This window comes from Sus scrofa, chromosome 2 (genome assembly GCF_000003025.6).
Source record: "Sus scrofa isolate TJ Tabasco breed Duroc chromosome 2, Sscrofa11.1, whole genome shotgun sequence".
NCBI classification, from domain to species: domain Eukaryota; kingdom Metazoa; phylum Chordata; class Mammalia; order Artiodactyla; family Suidae; genus Sus; species Sus scrofa.
In genome coordinates, this window is record NC_010444.4 from 1,259,755 (window position 1) to 1,279,243 (window position 19,489).

Here is a 19,489-nt window from a genome sequence, read left to right on the forward strand (position 1 = left end):
GAGGATGAGGGGGGAGCCCCGGGGTGACCATGCGAGCTGCATCTGAGCTCCCTGGGGCCCTCGGGTCCCCTGGAGCTCCCTGGGGCGTGGCCGCCACACGCTGCCATCTGTGCTCTTGGAGAACGGGCATCCCCAACTCTTTGGCTCTTTGCAGGACCCACAGCAGGAGGGAGGGTTTCAGGGTCACGGGGCAGCCACAGCAAAGCCCCACAGACGGCCGGTTGGAACAGCCGCTGCTCAGGCCTCGCGGCCCTGGAGGCCGGAAGTGGGCCCAGGTGTCGCAGGAGGGAGAGGCCGCTCCGGGCCCCTCCCCCGGCTTCTGGTGGTTTCCTGGGGATCTTTGGTTTGCAGAAGCACCGCCCCATCTTGCCTCCATCCTCCCGCGGCGTCTCCCGCACGCACGTCTGTCTCCAGGTTTCCCCTTTTCATAAGCGCGGCAGTCACGCCGGCTCAGGGTCCACCCAGTGGCCTCGTCTCCCCTCGGGACTTCTGCCTCGACCCCTGTTTCCAAATAAGGTTGCGTTCTGAGGCGATGGGACAGCCTGTGCGTTTGGGGAACACAGTTCACTCATAACAGGAGGACCAGGGGCTTCTGGGTCTGGGAGGATGTGACCATGGGCCCGGGGAGAGAGGCGCGGCTTCGAGCCCGGGATCAGGCGGGCGTCTGCAGGGCTCAGGAGGAGAGCGGAAAGGTGCTTGGCCGGGCGGGCTAGGCCTTCGAGGCCCGTCCAGGGCCTCGGAGTTTACCCTTCAGGCAGAGCCTGCTCTGCGGGCCTGGAAGGCCCCACACCTGGCTTCAGGCCCCACTGACTCCCTCTTGGAATTCCTAATAGCTTCTGAACCAGAGGTCCCCAATTTTCGTCTCACACGGGGCCTCACCCGTGGGGCGGGGGCACCCAGGCCACCCAGCCCACCCAGCCCCTGCCTGTTCTCCCCCACCCCGTGAGGCCCCGGAACTTCCCAGCTGTGATGCTGGGCTGACCTCACCCAAAGCCAGAGGACGGTCCTGGACGGCAGGTGGACCCAGGTCGCACCCGCTGACCGGATGCCTGGAGATGCCGGCCCCGCCCGGCTGGACGTCCAACCCCATGTCCGAGCTGGACAGCGGGTGGCCCGAGGAACCGTAGAAGGGGCAGCAAACCCGAGCTCATGGGACAAGGCCCGAGGGGCCCCTCTGTGGCCTGGATGCAGCCTGGCCTGGCCGTCCAAGCTTCTCCTGCAGGGTGAGCCGAAGGCTCCTTGGTGCCTGTGGTCAGGGAAGAGGGGCTTGTCACCTCCCAGGTCGGCTTGTCCCCAGGTGGGGCTCATCCTGATGGACAAACTGCCCTGGGCCTCAGGGCCTCCTTCCGGGTGGCCTCAGGCCCACTGCGGGCCAGGGCTTGGCAGGCTGGCCGGCCTCCCCCTTCCCTGCTCATGTGCCTGGGTATTAACCTGCATCTTGCTACTTCCACGGCTGCCCCCAGCTTGAATTAAGGGTGACAACTCAGGGCCCCCAGCTTTGGGTTCTGGCCCCCCAACGGCCCATCTCCCCTTCCCGATTTCCCAGCCCCTGGTCCGGCCGCTCCCAGAGTGGGGGGCCACGCAGCACGAAATGGCCTCCATCTGTCCCCCATCCTGCTGGTGCCTCCTGGGGAGCTCCTGGGCCCCTGCCCTCCAGAGCCTGGGGACCAACCACCCGTGTGGTCAGTTCTGAGCTGCTTGAGCATGGCAGGGGGCAGGGGGCAGGGGGCGGGGGGTGGCAAAGTCGAGGGACAGAGGAAAGGCCAGGGACCCCAACAGTTGCAAAGAGTAAAGAGAGCGCTAAGAATGGAGGTGAGGCCTGCAGGTGGGGGGCTGCTCATGCTGGGCCCCAGAAATCGCCCAGAGAGCAGGGACCTGCGAGGGGGGCTGGGTACCCGCCCACCGCCTGGGGAGCCCTCCCAGAACACCGCCACTGGGGAGGCCGCCATGCTTAATGCTGAGGCTATGGGGCCAAGACAGTGTCCTGTGCTTGGGACTCTACCTGCTTCACACGGGTGGACTCTGAGGCTGGGGCCACAGGGACCCTGGAGGAGCGTGGGGGGGCTCGCGGTGCGGGTCCCCCAACCCTGCCTCTGTAAGGTCCCTCTCTGCCCTCCAGGCCCCGGCGACTTGCCTAATGCTTCCTGATGGCTGGTTTTTTGTTTTTTTTTTTCCTCTCCTGTTGCAGCAACAGATTAGAAAACAACACCCCAGCCCAAGCCCCAAGATGGTCCAAACGTCAACCTGCTGCGGAAGAGGGAAGTGAAACCTGCTGGGGGTGGGGCCCGGCCCGCCGCCCCAGGAAGCGCCGCGAGCCGCAGTGCACACGCAAGGCCGAGGCCCGCCGGACGCCGAGCCCATGGCGGAGGCGCCCAGCCACCCCGACTCTGAGGAGCAGCAGGAGCTGCTGGTGGAAGAAGGCTCAGGGTAAGGCCCTCGGCCAGGCCTCGGGCAGGCCGCCTTCTGCCGCGGTCTCTGTAATTACCCTGGGGGCGGGGGAGGGATGCGCAAACCAGAGGTCCCTCGACGGCACCCCAGGGGCTCAGGGGAGGCACGCAGGCTGCAGGGCCCCGTCTTGGCACCCTGTCTCACCCCAGGCCGGGGAGAGGTCTCCTCTGTCTGCCCCTGCATCTGGGCCTCCCTGGGAGAGGCCGGGCTCCCCACCAGCTAGTGGGGTGCACACCCAGGACAAAGAGGCCGGGACGCCTGGTAGGGAGCCCAGGACACAGCCTGGACACCCGGGGAAGAGGCCAGGCCTTGGGCAGACAGGGCTGAAGCTGGGGAAGCCTGGCCAAGAGCAGACCCGTGGCCTCGGGACCCTCAAAGCCTGTGCTTGGGGCCCAGCTGGCCCCTCCCCCAGGCTGCCCTCCCAGCAGTGAGGGCGGAGGCCGAGGAGGAGGGCAGGCGCGGAGCGCGGGCGGGCACAGCTGGTCGGCTGCGGGACGCGAGTGGACATCAGCTGAGGCCATGTGTGGGTGGCCAGTGAAAAGGGTCACCTGTGTGGCCACGGCCAGAGCTGGGCAGAGAAACTGTGTGACCCAGGCCTCCTCGGGAAGCCTCTGCGAGCCTGTGCAGGGGCAGAGGGACCGGTCTCTGGCTGGAGGAAGGGCTGGCGATGGGCAGGTGCCCAGGCTGAGCCTCGCCCTGGGCGGAGCTGGACTTGGGGATGGACAGATGTCGTGACAGGGATGTGGAGCCCTCTGGAGAGAGAGGCCGCCGGCCCCGGAGCAGGACGGGGGCGCTGCTGCCCAGGCGATGGAAGGGAAGCAGCAGGGGCCCCAAGACCGGAGGGAGGGGTGAGACACCCACAGGATGGAGACGGGCCACCCAGGGCCGACTCCCACCTGCCCCAGAGCTGCTGCTGGGGGAGGGGGGACGCACCAGGACCCCCGCCTGAGCGGCCATGTGGGGAGGGCTCCGCACAGCCTCGGAGTTGACTTGAAAAGTGGATTCTGACCCCAGCTCTTCTGCCGGAGGTCCTTGACTCTGTGATGTCTAGGGGAAGGATGCAGGTGCCTGCGGGGGGAGGGGTGTGTGTGTGTGTGCCTCTGTGTGTGCACATGTGTGTGCCTCTGTGTGTGCTGTGTGTGTCCCTGTGTGCATGGCTCTGTGTGCCTGTGTCCCTGCGTGTGTGCTGTGTGTGTGCCTGCGTGCGTGTGAGAGGCTGGGGTGGGAGGCCCTCTTCTTGCTGTATCCCCTGTGGGGCACTGGTGTGGGGGATGCAGGGCTGAGTGCCGGGGAGGGGGAGGCCGGGCAGCGGCTGGGCAGTTGGGGTTTGGTTGGGCTGAGTGTGCCCCCTAAGGGTTGTCGGGGGCTGAGTGGGAGGGAGGGCAGCACGGCCGGGCTGTGGGCCCCAAGGAGGTGGCCTCGTCCTCCCAGGCAGGCAGGTCACTTCATGTGCAGCAGGTGACTGGGCAACAGCTGTGTCCTTGCTCAGAAATGGCGCCTCACGTCAGCGCCGTCTGAGCCCTGGGCCCCTCCAGTCATTTCCTGCCCATAATAGGGCACGACTTGAGGAGCCTGGCCAGGCCTTCCCCTGCCTTGGCCGCATCCTTGCCCCCACCCCTACCAGCTGTCGCACATGCCCAGGAGACAGAGCAGGCGGTGGCAGGCACGGTCACCAGCCCAGGTCCAGGCGGGTGGCTGGTGCCTGTCCTGGGGGCTCGGGCTGCACCTGCAGGGTGCGTCTGGAGCTTGCCTGGAGAGCCGGCCAGATGCACCCCTGGCCCCTGGAGCCTGGTGCCTCCCCCCTACACCCCGACCTCACCCCACGGTGCGGGGCGCGGCACTGACCTTTCAGAATGAAACTGAGACCCAGGGCGGGCAGGGTTCTCGTTTCACAAGGTGACTAAGAGAAGTGGGGAATTTCCTGGGTAGAAAGGTGGGGGAGACATCCCCGATGCCCAGGCAGGGACCTGCGGCCTGGGAAGTCCCACCTGGGGCCCCCGAGACGGCCAGGAATGAGCAGGGCCTACTGGGGCTGGCGTGGAGCCCAGGACACCCACCCCAGCCCTGGGCACGCTGCCCCGGGGCAGGAGGGGGGCGGACGCGTCTGGGTCTCCGGACCCAGGGCAGGCTGTGCCCCTCCACCTGGCCAGGTGGGCCAGCCCCTCAGACTGCCCCAGGCCCTCGGATGCCCCCAGGCACCCTGACCCCCCCCCCCCAGAGCCCTGCTGGGTCTTCCCTGCATTAGTACCATATGCAGAAGTCTTGCTGCCACCTGCAGACAGGCTGGCCAGAGGCCCGGCCTCCCTGGCCGCAGCCCAGCCCCTCCCTGCTGGGCCAGGACCCCCCCTCTCCGCGAAGCTGCCCGACCATGTCCTCCCACGCGTGGACCATTCCCCACAGAGCAGCCAATTACCGCCCCAGGACGGCCAGGCTGACCTAGCCTCCCCCCCAGGGTCTGGCCTTCCCAGCTCTTCCCAGTTCTGGAAGGTGCCAGAATCATTGCAGACTCCTCACAGGCCCTTCCTCCACTGACCTGGCTGCCCCACCCCTTTCCCAGGCTACCCCCCTCCCGGGTGGCCACTCCCCAGCCCCCTTTGCTGCTGCCACTGGAGCCCTAGTCCTCTCCCCCCAACCCGGGGGTTGGGGGAGGCCTGGGCCGCGGGGCCCCCGGTGACCCTGACTGGGGTGGGACCAGGTGAGCAGGGTCTCCCTGTCCCCCACTGCCTACCAGGCAGGCCCAGGCCCCTGTTCCAGGTGACACCGCCTCCATCACTGCTCGTATGTGGAGCTAAGGGGAGGGCAGGGCAGGGACAGCTTGCAGGGCCACCCCGAGCAGGGTCCCTTCCTGGGCGGTCTGTCCCTGCAGGCTCTCTCGGCCTTGCCCTCTAGCTCCAGGAACTTCGAGAGAGGCCGCAGGTCCCCGTGGGCTGCGGGCAGCTGGCAGCTGGAGGCAGGGACGGAGCCGGCCCAGAGACCTGCACACCCTGGGAAACGCTCTCTTCCCGCCCCGCTGAGGGCGCCACGGGCGCCAGGAGCCTGGGATGGGAGGGGCAAAACCCTCAGGTTGGACCCCCCCATGCAGCCAGGCACCCGGTGGCCCTTCTGGCCTCTTGTTCTCCGGCAGCTCCAGCACCACCTGGTGTAGCCGGGCATGCGGCCCTGGAGCTGTGGGCAGTGCCCAAGTCCACTTAGGAGGGTGAGCCAGGCAAAACCAGGCAGCAGGCTGATGGGGCGGAGGGGTTGGGGCCACACCCTGGGGTTCCTTCCCCAGCCCTGCATGGGGTCCAGGCCCGGACGTGGCAGTCAGAGCCAGGTCAGGCCTCTGGACACCCAGGTGGGCCTCATCTCCCCTCCCTCAGGTCGGGGGTCTCGGGCGCCCGGAAATGTCCCCGGGAGAGGAGGCGCTCAGCTCAGCCCAGATGATGGATGCCTTCCTCCTGCGCCTTCTCCTGCCCCCGCCATCTGGACCCGTCGCAGCCCCCCCCTGCGGGGGAGGGGAGGTGGCTATAGGCCCCCCCCCCCCCTCGCTCACTCGGGAGGGAAGCAGAAACCCTTCCCTGCGTCCCCACCCCCTTCCCTTCCGGGTCCCCATCTGCGTCCTCATAAAACAGTCCTGGAGCATAAAACGGGCAGGACCAGGAGGGTCTTGGGGCCGGAACGGGCGGGCCCCAGGCAGGGTGGCACTGTGGGTGGGGGCAGTGCTGCCTGCTCCTCCCCGGAGCCCCGGCCTGCCTCTGCCTCGGCATCCCTCAGAGGGTGCCTGAGCGACAGGCAGAGACCAGAGGGGCCCGCAAGGGTGGGGCGGGGTGTTGCCTTTGTTCTCCTGGCTCTGAGTGCAGGGGAGGAGGCGTCGGGCACCGAGTCCAGGGCATGAGCGTGTGGCTGCTGCACCTGCCACACCTGGCCTAGTGCTCCTGGGGCGACTCTGCCTGGCCCGAGGCCTTGGCACTCTGTGGGCACCGTCACGGGCGCTCAGCGCCCAGGCCTCACGCCAGCCGCTTCAGACCAGGGTTCTCGTGGCTCAGCCTGAGGCAGGTGCCTCCAAGGGCAGACGCGTAAGGGCCAAACTTGCTGGAGGCTGCTGGCTTTGGGCCTGGGGCTTCTTCTCCCTGCTTCCCAGCAAGGGCTCTCTTTGGGGAGCACAGGCCCCTGGGGACCCTGCAAGGACTCTGGGTGGCTGGGCTGCCCCTTACAGGCACTCAGTAACCCCACGCACCACTGCTCTCTGAGGTCCCCCTGAAGGGGAAGAATGCCCTTCTCGAGGCTCCCCCCTGCCAAATGGGGCAAAGATCAGAAGATGTCCCTAGGGACTGTCCCCAGAGCAGAAATGGGACTCGGCCTGGCCAGCATGAGCTGGTCCCCCCATGGGGCCTAGAAAGGAGACCTCAGCTTCTCTCCCAGGCCCCTGCCCTTTGAAGCTGGGGGTCCCCTTTTCAGGGGCTCCTGAAGAGGCCTTCTTGGAGATTGGGGGTCCTGGGCCACAAGACAGCCAGCGGGGGGAGTTCCCAAACCTCTCCAAACCCTGAGTGCCCCCAGGGTAGACAGTCAGACTCAACTTGATCACACGTCAGAACTGGAGAGCTTGGAGAGCAGGCAGAGAGCACGGGGCGGGGAGGGGGGGGGGGCGGCGCAGGGCCAGGGAAGTCAGCCCAGCCCCCGCTCCTTCCCCAGCACTGGGGGCCTGCAGAGAGGGGCAGGCGGGGGCCTGTGAGGGTGTGGAGTCTCTAGATGAGGGGATTGAGAAAGTCATGCCTCCTGATATTGCCCAGCCAGCGCGCCCTGCAGTGCCAGACAGGGGTAGATGGTGAGGTCGGGGGTGCGGTGAGAGAGGAAGGCCTGGCCTTTTCCTGAGGCCAGGCCTGTCTGTCCACACTCCATCAGCTAACTGCCGCCGAGCTGGGAATCTGGGAGCTGGTGGGATGGCGGGAGGAGCATGTCTGTCGCATTGGCCAGCAGGGAGGGGCTCTCTTGGGAAGGCAGGAGCAGCCTGTGTTCCCCTCCGAGGCAGCCACTTGCCCTGCAGGAGTGGGAGGGACTCAGACCTCTGGTCGGGGCCTGGAGGGGGTCAGCTTGGGGGAGGGGAGGCATGCAGAGATCAGCAGCACAGCTGGCAGGGGGGTGGGGCGTGACAGTAAGCAGCGGGTAGTGGTGGTGGGTTCTGGAGCCTTGGCTTCCCCAGCCGTTGCACAGGATATGGGTGAGGACCAGGAGGGATCCCTGCTCTATGCCTGGCAGGTGGGATCTCAGATGCTGCTCCTTCCTGCTCCCAGGGAAAAACATGAGCCCCTCGCTCCAAAGGTGCCCGTGCCCCCTCCTCCCTAGACAGAACCTGTTCTGTTGATGGTTTCCTTTCTGAGCTAACCCGAGGCTGCCTACTTACCCTCTCCTCCTCTCCCAAAAGATGAATGGGACTTGGAACAAATGGATCTGGTCAGCTGACCCCAGAGGGATTTGGAGAGAAGTTTTCAGCCTTTCTGCTGGTCCCAGCCCCTCCCAAGATCCAAGTGTCATCACTGTACCCACCGTGGCCCCTCTCCCTTTGCTGGACTGAGGCACACGTAAGACAGAGGAGGGCTCAGAAACACTGCTTTATTCAGAGTCACCCAGGAGCCACTGAGACCCCCAACCCTGACCCCATCCTACACGCCAGCCCTGTGGGGTCTCACTTCTTGTTGCACCTTTTATTGGGATACAGCTGTTCTGTGAGTGTGCCTGTGTGTGTGTGTTGAGAATGTCTGAACAAGAAGACAGACCCCTCCCTCTCCAGCCTCTATTTAAGTTCTGTTGGGGCAGCGGACCTACTGGAGAGAGGGTCTGTTCTCTTCTTCAGCCACATGCTTATAAACTATGTCACAAAAAAAGAAAAAGAAAATGAAAGACTCAATAAGAGAGACAAGCATGAATGGAAGAAAAATAGATGAAGAAAGGTAGGAAGCGGGAACAACTGGATGATGGATGGATGAATAGGTTGTGATTAGATGGAGGAGTTGATGTATGGATTAGTGAATGGATGGGTGGGTGGATAGATGGTTGATGAGTGAATGGGTGGATGGATAATGGGTAGATATATGGATGGATGGGTAGATGAATGGCTTGTAGATGAATGGACGAATGGATAATTGGAGGATGGATGGATGGATGGATGGATGGATGAGGGAGAAGATGGGTGGATGATTGGGTAGATGGATGGGTGGATTGATGAGTGCATGGGTGAGTGAATAGATGAATGGATGGATGATGAATCAAGGAATGGGTAGATCCATGAGTGTATGGGTGGTGGATAGATGATGAATGATGGGTGAATGAATGGGTGAATGGATAGATGGATGGATGAGTGAAAAGATGGGTGGATGGTTGGGTAGACGGATGGACGAGTGAATAGGTGGATGGATGGATGATGAGTGGATGAATGGGTGGATTACTGAGTGTATGGGAGGGCGGGTAGATACATGAGTGAATGGATTGGTGGATGACTGATGGGTGGGTGGATAGGTGGATGGACACATGGAGTGGAAGGATGGAGTAGTGGATGGGTAGATAAATGGAATGTAGACAGGTAGATGACTGGACAGATGAGTAGAAGGTTTTCAGGATAGATGTGCATATAGACGGATATGGATAATGGGTAGATTGTTAGGTGAACCGGTGGGCAGATATGGAAAGGGACAGAGGAACAGAAAGATAGCAAGGAAATTTCATGTCATACATTATAGCATATATTTGGGCTTTTTCGTACCTACGAAATATCATTGTGAGAACAGAGACTGTTAATTCTGAACTCCAGTGCTTAAAAAGTGAATACAGTAAATGTTCAATATATGTGTTGAAAAAAGATAGAGAGAAGTGGAGTTCCTGCTGTGGTGCAGTGGAATTGGCAACGTCTCTGGAGCTGGGATGCAGCCTCGATAACCAGACTGGCACATTGGGTTAAGGATCTGGCATTGCTGCAGCTGCAGTGTCTCACCACTGTGGCTAGGATCTGATCTCTGGCCTGAGAACTCCATGTGACATGGGGCAGCCAACAAAGAAAAAAAAGTTGACAAATATGTAAAGATAAATAGATAGATGAATAAATATGTAGTTGGTTAGATGAGGCATGGATGAGTGAATAGATGGATGAAAATAATAGTAACTAACACTTATTGATATTTTACTGTGTTCCAACAATTGTTTTAAGTATTAACTCATTTGGATGGCCTTCAAGGCAGATGATAGACAAATATGTACATGGCAGGACAAACATATGTATTCATGCACAATTGGATGCCTGACTCTCTAGGTGGGAAGATGGGTGGATACACGGATGGATGGACAGGCATATATATAAATGGAGGTAAGAATGGGAAGGATACATTGTAAAATGTTTGGATGTAGAGATAGTACAACGTTTGGAGAGATAGAAGGATGGATTCAAGAGTGAGTAACTAGTTCACTACTGGCTGGACACCTGGGCAGATAGATCTACAAATTGATGAATACATAGATAATAGTAATTAACATATGTTATGTAGTTATGATGTTTAGGATGGATGGACGTAAGTGTTTTACATGTTTTACATGCATTAAGACATTTAAATAAATGGATGGATGTTGGATGGAGGGATAGATGAGTGGGTGGGTGGATATTTTCTCAATGAAGAGATGTAAAGAGGGAGGGATGGGCATGGGTGTATATGTATTGATGGATGCTTGAATGGACTGAATGAACTGATGGAAGAATTTATTGTTTACATGATAATTGAATGGATGTATATCGAGAAATTGGTGCATTGATAGTTGACATATGGAAAGACAGATGACTGTATACAGAAGAAGGAGGATGGATGATGGATGGATGGATGATAGATGGAGAATGGAAGTTGGATGTATGGATAGATGATGGATGGAGGATGGAGGTTGGATGGATAGATGGATAGATGTCTGGATGGACAGATGGATGGATGGACAGATGGATGATGGATGGATAGATGGACAGACCGATGGATGGATGACAGATGGATGAATAGATAGATGGGTAGATGGATGATGGATGGATGGATACACGGATAGATGATAGGTGGAGGATAGACGTTGGATGGATGGATGGATGATGGATGGAGGACGGAGATAGGATGGGTGGATGGATGGAGGGTGGAGGCTTGTTGGATGGATGGATGGATGGATAGATGGGTGGATGATAGGCAGAGGATGGAAGCTGGATGGATGGATAGATGATGGATGAGGTGGGTCGGATGTATGTGTGTGTGTATGGATGGATGGATGGATGATGGATGGATGGAGAATGGAAGCTGGATGGATGGACGGATGATGGAGGTTGGATGGATGGATGGAGAATGGCGCCTGTTTGGATGGATAGGGGATGGATGGATGGAGAATGGATGATGGATGAGGGATGCATGGGTGGAAGATGTACGGACAAGTAGAAGTGGAGATGACATCAGATACTCGACCCTATTGTTCCTGTTAGGACATGCCTTCGTTGTGAAACTGTGAATCCTGGCCACCGCATTAAAGCTCTCTTCTTGCTGCCTCCGACCCATCAGTTTCCGATAAAAAATTGTGCGATTCTATTTTAAGTTCTTAGAGACGGGGAACTTCTGCCATCCTGAGGCAGCCCTCTCCCCTGTGGAAGTATTTCTCCTTCTTTTGAACTGAATACACCTTGGCACATTTCGCTCCTGGCTGTCGGTGACTGGGATTCCAGAACTAAGAGCACGAGGCACCGAGATGGGCAGGTCGAAGCCTTCCTTCCCCTGGGGGATCCGCTCAGCCCGGGGCCTGGCCCTGCCGCCCTCCTCCCTCCTTCCGCCAGACTCCCACCGTCTCTGCAGTGCTGGCTGGAGGCTGAGGATGCGCAGTGGGCGCAAGGGCCTTGTGAGGCGCACCCCACATTCCCTGGCTCCCCCTGGGTTGTGCAGGGGAGGAGGAAGCTGTGGGCTCCCCTCTAGACTGGCCGTGGGATGCAGCCTGATATGTTTGGGGGGAGTCTGCGCCTGACCCCCACAAAGTCCTCGCCAGCCAGCCAGCCACCCCCCGGGACCCTGTGGACCTGTGGGCCGTATGGACTTTTCCCATGGTTGCCGCCACCTCCAGTACTCACCGCCTTCACACGGGGACTGACCCCCGTGTCCGCCCCCTCGATGTCTGGTCATAACCTCGCCTTCGTCCGCTCCCATCCCCAGGTGCTTCCCGGCCCTGACCTCCTGGCACAGCCTAAGGTCAGACTAGCTGGGGATGCGAGCGGGCCATTCCTCTACGGAATGGGAGTGAGGGTGGCAGCTGGGCCAGTGCTGGGGCAGCTGGCAGGCAGCAGAACAGGCTGGTTCTAGCTCTGCCAGCGCTGGCTGTCCGAACTTGGGCCCCAGTCTGAGCTTCGGTTTCCCCGTGGCAGACACGGGTACAGTGGCGTCTGCCTCCCAGGGCAGTCGTGAGCATCAGTGAGCCTGGGGACCTCCTGGACGTAGGACGGCTCAGTCTGGAGCTGGTGCTGGGTGACTCCCGGCCAGCCCGCGTCCGGTCTGCTCCCTCCCTCATCCAGGCCACTAGCCTCGGTGTTCTCCAGTGAGTCACGGGGGCGACTGAGCCCAACCAGAGGAACCATGGGCTGGGCTGCTCCTTCCAGGGCTCTGGCCAGAGCTCGGGGCAGGGGGCGGTCAGGGCACCGCGCTGACCTTGTCCCACTGGCCACTTTTTGGGAGCATGGCTCTCCGATACCAACGGGAGAGCCTGGGGTCACCTCTGCCTCTCGGGGCCTTGGGGCTCGGACCTTGCGGGCAGGCTGGCAGGGATTGGGGAGGGCAGCAGAGAGGATTCCTGGGGTGCCCTGGCCTCCGCCTTGGGGGGACTACAGGAGCAGAGGGCTGGAAAGAAACAAAGGGAAAGTGGAGAAGGAGGAGGGAGAGGGAGGAGGGAGAGGAGGGAGGGAGGGGAGGGGGAGGGGGAGGGGGAGGGAAGGAGGGAGGCAGAGATAGAGACAGAGGGAAAGACAAGAGAGAGGGGCTGAAGGTGGGACCCCTCCGGGCAGGGCCGGGGAGATGCCGGAGCGGGGCCAGGCCAGGGCCCAGCATGGGGAGAGGCGGGCAGGCCTGGGGAGGGAGATGTGGGGACCAGGCACCCAGCGGGCGGATGGAGATGGGCGGCAGGGGGAGGGAGGAGCCCGAGGCAGGGAGGGCGGCCAAGGTGGCGAGGGCAGGGGAGGGGGGCGGCGGAGAGAGGAGGGAGGGGCGGCCAGCTGCCCATCACAGCCTCCCTCCGAGGTCCTGCTAAGCCCCCAGGCTGCTGGGCTGCATGCAGGGCGAGGGTTTTCTCTCTGACGTTTTACTAGTCTCAGAGGCGGGGAGGGGGTGGAGGAGCGGGGGGCGGAGAGGGGGCTGGGGGGGAACCAACGGGGAGCAGCTGCTAGGCGTCCTGAGGAGGAGAGGGGCCGAGAGACAGGGACAGAGGGGCACTCGGGCAGCCTGGGGGCAGCCCGTGGGAGCCATCCCAGGGGACCCCCAGCGGCCACAGGGGCCAGGACGGAGCAGACAGAGGAGACAGGGGTGGCAGAGCCAGAGGCCAGCCGGCCAGACGGGAGAGACCGAGCCAGGAGGGACGTGGCCGGGAGAGGAGGCAGAGAGGAAGGGGGCGAGGGTCCCAGAGGCAGGAGGAGCCGTGGGAGGCGGCCGGCCACACAGGCCGCGGGCAGCAGCCTTTGAAGAAGCGGCCGCAGCGTCCCCGGGGCTGGGGTCAGGCCAGGTCGCCAGCCAGGCGGGCGGCCGCCGGCATGATGAGCAGCCCGGCGCTCCTGAGAAGGAATTCTAGCAAACAGGGCCTGGAGAGCCTCCTGAGGTAGGTCCCTCCGCCCAGGCTGGGGCACGGAGGGCCGGGCAGGGCGCTGCCCACGGAGGACTGGCACGGCGAGCTGGGCTGCCCCGGGCGCTGGGCTCCTCGAGTCTTTCCCAGGAGCCGGGCCCCAGCCCCGTGGCTCTGTGGCACAGTGGCTGCGGGCAGGGTGAGGGGTGCGCCAGGCCACCCGGCGTGCGCACGTGCGTGGGTGCGGGCCTGTCCCCTCCTCTGTGCCCCGGGCACATGTCCTCCTCGCCCACCTGCACGGCCAGGCCTCAGGCAGCGGCCGCTCTGCCGGAGGACCTTTCCCTGGCCCTGGCCTCTGCCCTACCCTGTGGTCCCCTGTTGAAAGTGCATCCTCCTCACGGCTTCCGAGGCCTCCTCTGGTCCCGCTGGCTCTTGGGGACCTTCCAGTCACCCCTTACTTTACAGACGATGAAACTGGACTCGGCCACCACATTCGCCAGCCCATTGCGCAAGGCGCTGCGGGCCACGCGCGCTCTGGGGCCCGGAGTCAGGCCTTGCCGGAATGCTCTCCCGGCTCCTGCATCCTCGGGCCTCGGGATGTGCTTTCTGGGCTTCAGTTTCCTCCCCTGTGAGGTGGGGTGTGGCGGCACCTGAGTCACAGCGTCGTGGAGAGAGCAGAGCCGCAGGGCCGTGGCCGGGCCCCTCACCGCCTCCTTCTGAGCCACCTGCAACTCCCTTCCTCCCCGGCCGCCCTTCCAGACATCACAGGTGCAGCTGAAACACCGCCTCCTCCATGGAGCCTGCCTCGGCTCCCGCCAGGCCTGCAAGCCTGCTTCCTGCCTCCTCTGATGGCAGGGCAGGTGCCGAGCAGACCGCCAGCTCCTGGAGGTGCAGGGCCTCCCTCCACACCCCAGGTCGACCCCCGCCCTGGTTCTGGGAGGGGAGGGGCCAGCTGTGCAGGTGGCCCCGCGGCCTTCTGGGGGAGAGCGAGGGCAGCCCCGGGCTCACCCAGCTCCGGCTCACTGGGTCCCCGCAGACGCAGAATGATGGCTCTCCCCCTGCCTACCCTGGCCCAAGGGCTGGGACTCCAGGTCAGGACCAGTGAGAGGGTTTGAGGGGCCCTGCTGGGCTGGGCGGGGCCCCTAGCAGCCCGGCTCTGCCCGCTGGTAAGGCCAACCCCGTGTGTCGTCTCCTGGGCTTCACACCCGTCCTCTCCTGGCTCTGCCCCCCGCCCTGTGCTTCTCACCTAGGGCCACGGGAGTCACCGGGAACTTCTGGTCCCCACCAGCAGGGGCGTGTCCTCCCAGGAGTCGCTGGGTCCATCCCCAGCGTCACCAGCGCCAAACGGGGAAACTGAGGCCACGGGGGGAGCTGCCGAACTCTCTGGGGACGGCGGGGAGCCCCAGGGCCTGGCTGCGCCAGTGCCCTTGTCCCAAACATCCGTCCAGGTGTGGCTTTGGCTCGCTCCCCAAACCCAGTGCCCCAGGCGAGCAGGGGGCACACTGGAGGCACCACCAGGGCTCGGAGGGCACAACAGGCTCCGAGGGTGGGGATGGGCTTGGGTGTTCCCTGAGGGCCTGGGCAGGGGCAGGTGGGCCTGCAGGTGGCTGGCCAGCACAGGGACAGAAGGAAGCATCCCTGGGAACTCCCGCCATGGGGGGCGGGGCAGGGGGCAAGGGAGTGTCTGTCTGTCCCTGTCAGCAGGCACGGTGATGCTCCTGACACAACCCTTCCAACTTCTGACCCGGGGCGGGCGGGTTCCACGTCCCACACGCCACCAAGGGACACAGCTTCCTGCCACACTCTCCCCTGAGCCTCAGGGGTCTGCCAGCTCCTTGTCCCCAACCAGGGACAGAAGATCACTCAGGCTATGACTCGGCCCACGTCCCCTTGGGAGTGGGGACCCCACCCCTCGCCCTGGCCCCCTTGGTCCCAGTCCCTCACCTGGGGGGGGGGCGGCAGAGAGCATGGTCTTCTCTGTGACAGGTGCCCGAGGGTCTAGATTGAATTCCCTACCGGGTATAGATTGAATCCAGTTCAAGCAATTAAAGACACCTTGGGGCCAGGAGCAGACTCGACCCGCCTGCCCACCGGTGTTCCTCGCCTGTCTGGACCCACTGGTGCCGCGGCCATGGGGACACCCAGATGCTGCAGGAGGCTTTGCCCTGGCAGGCCCGCAGCCTGGCTGACCCCTCCTCCTGCCGAGCTCTGCGCCCCCCAGGGGGCTGGGGGGCACTTCCCCACCCCTCCTGCTGCCCCTGGGGGGTTCGCTGCTCTCCCCAGGCCCCTCTCCCACCCGGCCAGGGTTAGGGATAGTCGGGTCCAGTGAGGGGTCCCTGGGCCCCCTCACTTCCAGAAGGTGCCTGGCCTCTGTGCCACTTGCCCGGTCACACCGTCTCTGAGGGCCTGGCCTTGGAAGGTGGGGGCCGAGCTGGTGCAGTGCAAGGGGGCTCTGGGCCCCCCAGGAGACACTCTGGAGGCCAGCAGAGCCCTCTGCCCACCCATCTCAATGCACGTCCACCTCGGACACAGGCAAGTTCTGTGCCCAGCCCTCCCACCCTGGGCAGCCACTCCAGGGAGGCCTCTGGGCACCTCGGCGTGGCCAGCAGGGCCCGGGGTGGGACCGGCTGCCTGCCGGGCTGGCCTGAGGGGGCTGTGGAAGCCAGGCCTGCAAACCACAGTGTCCGAGGGGCGTGGCTGCCTCAGGCCCACCCAAGGCCCGGCATCCGGGGGTGGGGTAGCCCTGCCCGGGCAGGGCTGGGTGTCTGGTAGGCGGTGCTGCCATGGGATTGGGTGGTCTGCTTTTTGGAGTGGGTGCTGCCCTGGGAACCCCGGGCAGGCCGGCAGCAGGGGGTACAGGGACCAAGTGGCCCAGCCCCCTGGGCAGGGTGTCAGGGCCAGAGCCCAGAGCGCTGAGGTTCAGGCCAGGCTCCAGCCCCAGCCCGCAAACCAGAGTGGGACAGAGTGGCCAGCGAGCAGGGGCCAGGGTGCACCAGGCACCTGGGACTGGTGCGCCTGCCCCTGCCGGAGCCTCAGGAGGGTGCCCTGTTGCCCCCAGCCCCGAGGGATGGCTGGAGGGGACGCGGCTCCCAGGAATACTCATCGGGCTCAGAGTGGCTCAGCACAGGTTGGTAGCCAGGGGTGAGAAGCCGGGTGGCTTCGAGGGGCAGGGAGAAGGGTGTGGGGCCTTGGCCCTGGGCACGGAGTGGGATCAGAAGTCGTGCAGGCTGGGGATGGGTGGAACGGCAGCTGCCCACCGCAGGCAGGGGGTCCTCAGGCTTGTGGAGGTGAGACTGCGCAGTTGGGCATGTGCCCGGCAGGTCCCCAGGCTCTTGGCTGGGGTGTGTCCTACCAGGTGGAGGTGGGAGGAGGGAGCGGGAGTGGAGAGGGTGAGGGGCAGAGGGACCTCCCCAAAGCGAAAGAGGACAGGTGGGCACAGGCCGGGATGGGCGGCAGGGGCACAGGGCCACGGTCAAGAGGAGGGAGATGCAACAGAGCAGGGGTGGATGAGGCAGGAGGCGGGGATGCTCGAGGGGCCTCAGGACCCTCCAGCTGCAAGGGAGGGAAGGGCACCCAGGGCCAGGTGGGGTGGGCACTGAATATGGGAGGCGGGGGCCACCCTGCCCAGCGACTGCCCCAGGCCCCCCTGGGAAGGTGGGAGAGGCAGGCGGCTGAGAGGAGGAAGGAGGAGAGAGAAGCTTAGAAAGTGGGGAACTCAGCAGGGGAGGAGGCTCGGGGCCTGGGGGGGGCATCCCCGCCCTGGGCTGGGCCTTCGGGATGGGGTCCCGTGGACCACTGCTTTGTTTCCCACCCTGATCTCAGGGCCGTGGGCTTGGAACCCCGGCCGTGTCTGCTGGGCCCGGGGGAGCCCCCAGTGAGACCCTGTGCCTCTGAGCGTCGCCTCCTCATGGAAGCAGTGACGAGGGAGGACCGTGAGAAGTCACGTGCTGGCTGGAGCGGGTCACTTTGCCCCGCAAGTGGGGCTGTTTTCTGTCCGGATCCCAGCTCTGGGCTGAGACCTCGGGGGGCGGGGGGCAGAAGACCAGGGCAGGGGCCTCCTGATCACAGCTTGTGGGTTATCTGGGAGCACAGCACCTCCAGCACCACCCCCCCCGGGGGGGAAAGCCGGGATCTGCAGAGTCAGAGGGTGCGTGGCCAGGGTGGCACAGTGAAGACTGAATTAGGGCCGGTTCAGTGGCAGAGCCCCTGCACTCCCAGAACGACCAGTCCTGCAGGGTTGGGGTCTTCAGGGGAGGGGTTGGGGGCCAAGCAGGGCACCTGGGGCTCCAGCAGCAATGGAGTGGAGACTTTAGGCAGAGGGTCCCGCCGCACCTGCCCTTGGGGGCCTGGGGCGCTCTCTCTGGGTGGGGGGGGTGGAGCCAGGAGCTGACGGACAGGTGTTCAAGCACCAGGCTGCACCTCCTGCCCAGGTGGGCAGGCGCGAGTTTGAACGATGCGCAGACCCTGGACTGGACTTGGGAGGAGAGCGGCTCTGGCACCGACCTGGGCAGAGCCATGCAAGGGGCCTTCAGGAGTGGGAGGTGGAGCCGGGGCCGGCGCAGGAGGAGAGGGGAGGGGATGGCAGAGGCCGCAGCCGGTGCCAGCCACCAGTCGCGTGTCCCGGAGCGTGCCAAAGCCTGGCCTCGTGAGCGCTCCGAGGACCGTGCCAGGCAGTCCCAGCCGGGCGAGGGAGCGATCGGCCCCCCTGGAGGGCCGTCCAGCGCCAAGAAGGGACTGGGCCGGACCTGGAGATGCAGCCAGGGCTGCAGCTTGGTGGGAGTGCTGTGTGGTCAGCCCTTGTCCAGTCATGGGGGGCTCAGCCCCGGGCGTGCCATGTGTCAGCAGAGGGGTGGGCACGCTGATGTGACTCCCTGAGCTGAAGGATGGAGCGGGGGCTCCCCGGAGTTCTCCCGGGCTGCCTCGGCACTTGGCCCACTTGGGGTCCGTGACTTGGAAGAGAAAGGCAAGACCCTCGTGTGAGGTGCGTGGGGCAGAGGGGCGAACGGCGAGCACAGGGCTGGCACGGGCCACAGCCATGCTGGCATCCAGCAGGCAGGACGAACCCCAAGGCCTTGACGTCTCACCTGCCCGAGCCTGGCCCGGCAGGCTGGCCTGAGCAAATGGGGGCGGAAATAGAAGAGCCTCGGTGACAAGGCGAGGTACTGACCGTGGAGCACGTCGCAAGAGGTAGGACACCCAGCAGAGGGAGGGGCTGGGCTGGGCAGAGGGACGTCAGGCTCGGCTCTGGACCCCGCTCTGGGGACCCAGCCTTGAGGAGCAAGGGGAAGCCTGAGAGTGTGGCTCAGGGGCCCAGGGGCCCCCCGTCCCAGTCTCGGCAGGTCTCCAAGGCCCAGGGCTCAGGGCTCCGCAGGGGAGGGTGTAAGAGGGGCTGACGCCCCCGGGAGGACCTTCCTGGACTCCCCTAGGCCAGAGCCGTTTGCCGGCGCGTGAGCACGTGGGTGGCAGGGACCGCCGTCGCGACACCCTTCCCACCTGGCTGGCTGCCCAACCAGCCGGGGCGCCTTTGGGGCCAGAGGTGTGATGGGCAGGCCTGCGCTGCGGCCGCCCTGAGCAGCGTGCAGAGCCCGCTGTCCCCTAGCTGCGTGGGTCCTGAGGCAGCCGCTTCGTCCCAGGACCGGGACGAGGATGGCGCAGGAGCCAAGGGCCGGGCACCGCACAGCGGGCAGCGGTACCAAGGGAGGGAAGTGGCCCCACCCGGAGTCCAGGCTGAGGTCTCGCTCCTCTGGTCCCGGCGGCTCCCACGGGGCGGGCGACGTGTGGGCAGCGCCGGGAAAGCAGGCAGCAGCTCCAGAGGAAGGGGGTTGGAGCAGGTGTGGGGCCGGGCGGGTCTGGAGCAGGATGTAGGGGACGGGTCCGAGGGAACAGATGCCCTCCCACCCCCCAAGGTGGGGGGCGGGAGATCAGGGTGCGCCTGCGTGGGAGGCGCTGGACTGTGGGTCGCCCAGGAGGGGGCGGACTTGGCATGTGGGCTGGGGGAGGATGGAGGGAGAAGGGAGGGGTCCCAGCTCCGTCGCTGTCACCTCTGTCCCCCACCCCCACCCTGGCCCCGGTCCCCTCACCAAGTCTCCCAGGCTGCGGATTTGCTGCCCCTGCCTCTCCACCACATCCCTCCTCCCTCTGGGCAGGGGGCAGCGAAGCTTCGAATAAGGGTCCTTTTCTGTGGCCCTCGAGCCACCCCATAGGGTCAGAGCTGGTTTTCTTGGCAGCTTCTAAGATCTCTGAGGCCTGG

At 64.0% G+C, this 19,489-nt stretch overlaps 1 protein-coding gene across 5 annotated transcripts in view; it reads left to right on the top strand.

Annotated features, from left to right (window-relative positions):
• Positions 2,203-19,489, top strand: part of LSP1 (lymphocyte-specific protein 1) — a 33,935-nt gene continuing 16,648 nt past the window's right edge. The window contains exon 1 of one of the 5 annotated variants that reach the window (XM_021082603.1): positions 2,203-2,427. In XM_021082603.1, the coding sequence (XP_020938262.1) occupies positions 2,360-2,427 (68 nt within the window). In that variant the 5' untranslated portion in view covers positions 2,203-2,359. Of the gene's footprint in view, positions 2,428-12,830; positions 13,276-15,987; positions 16,367-19,489 lie in introns of those variants that run through there. The other 4 variants (XM_021082600.1, XM_021082605.1, XM_021082604.1 and 1 more) reach the window with 4 other exon arrangements.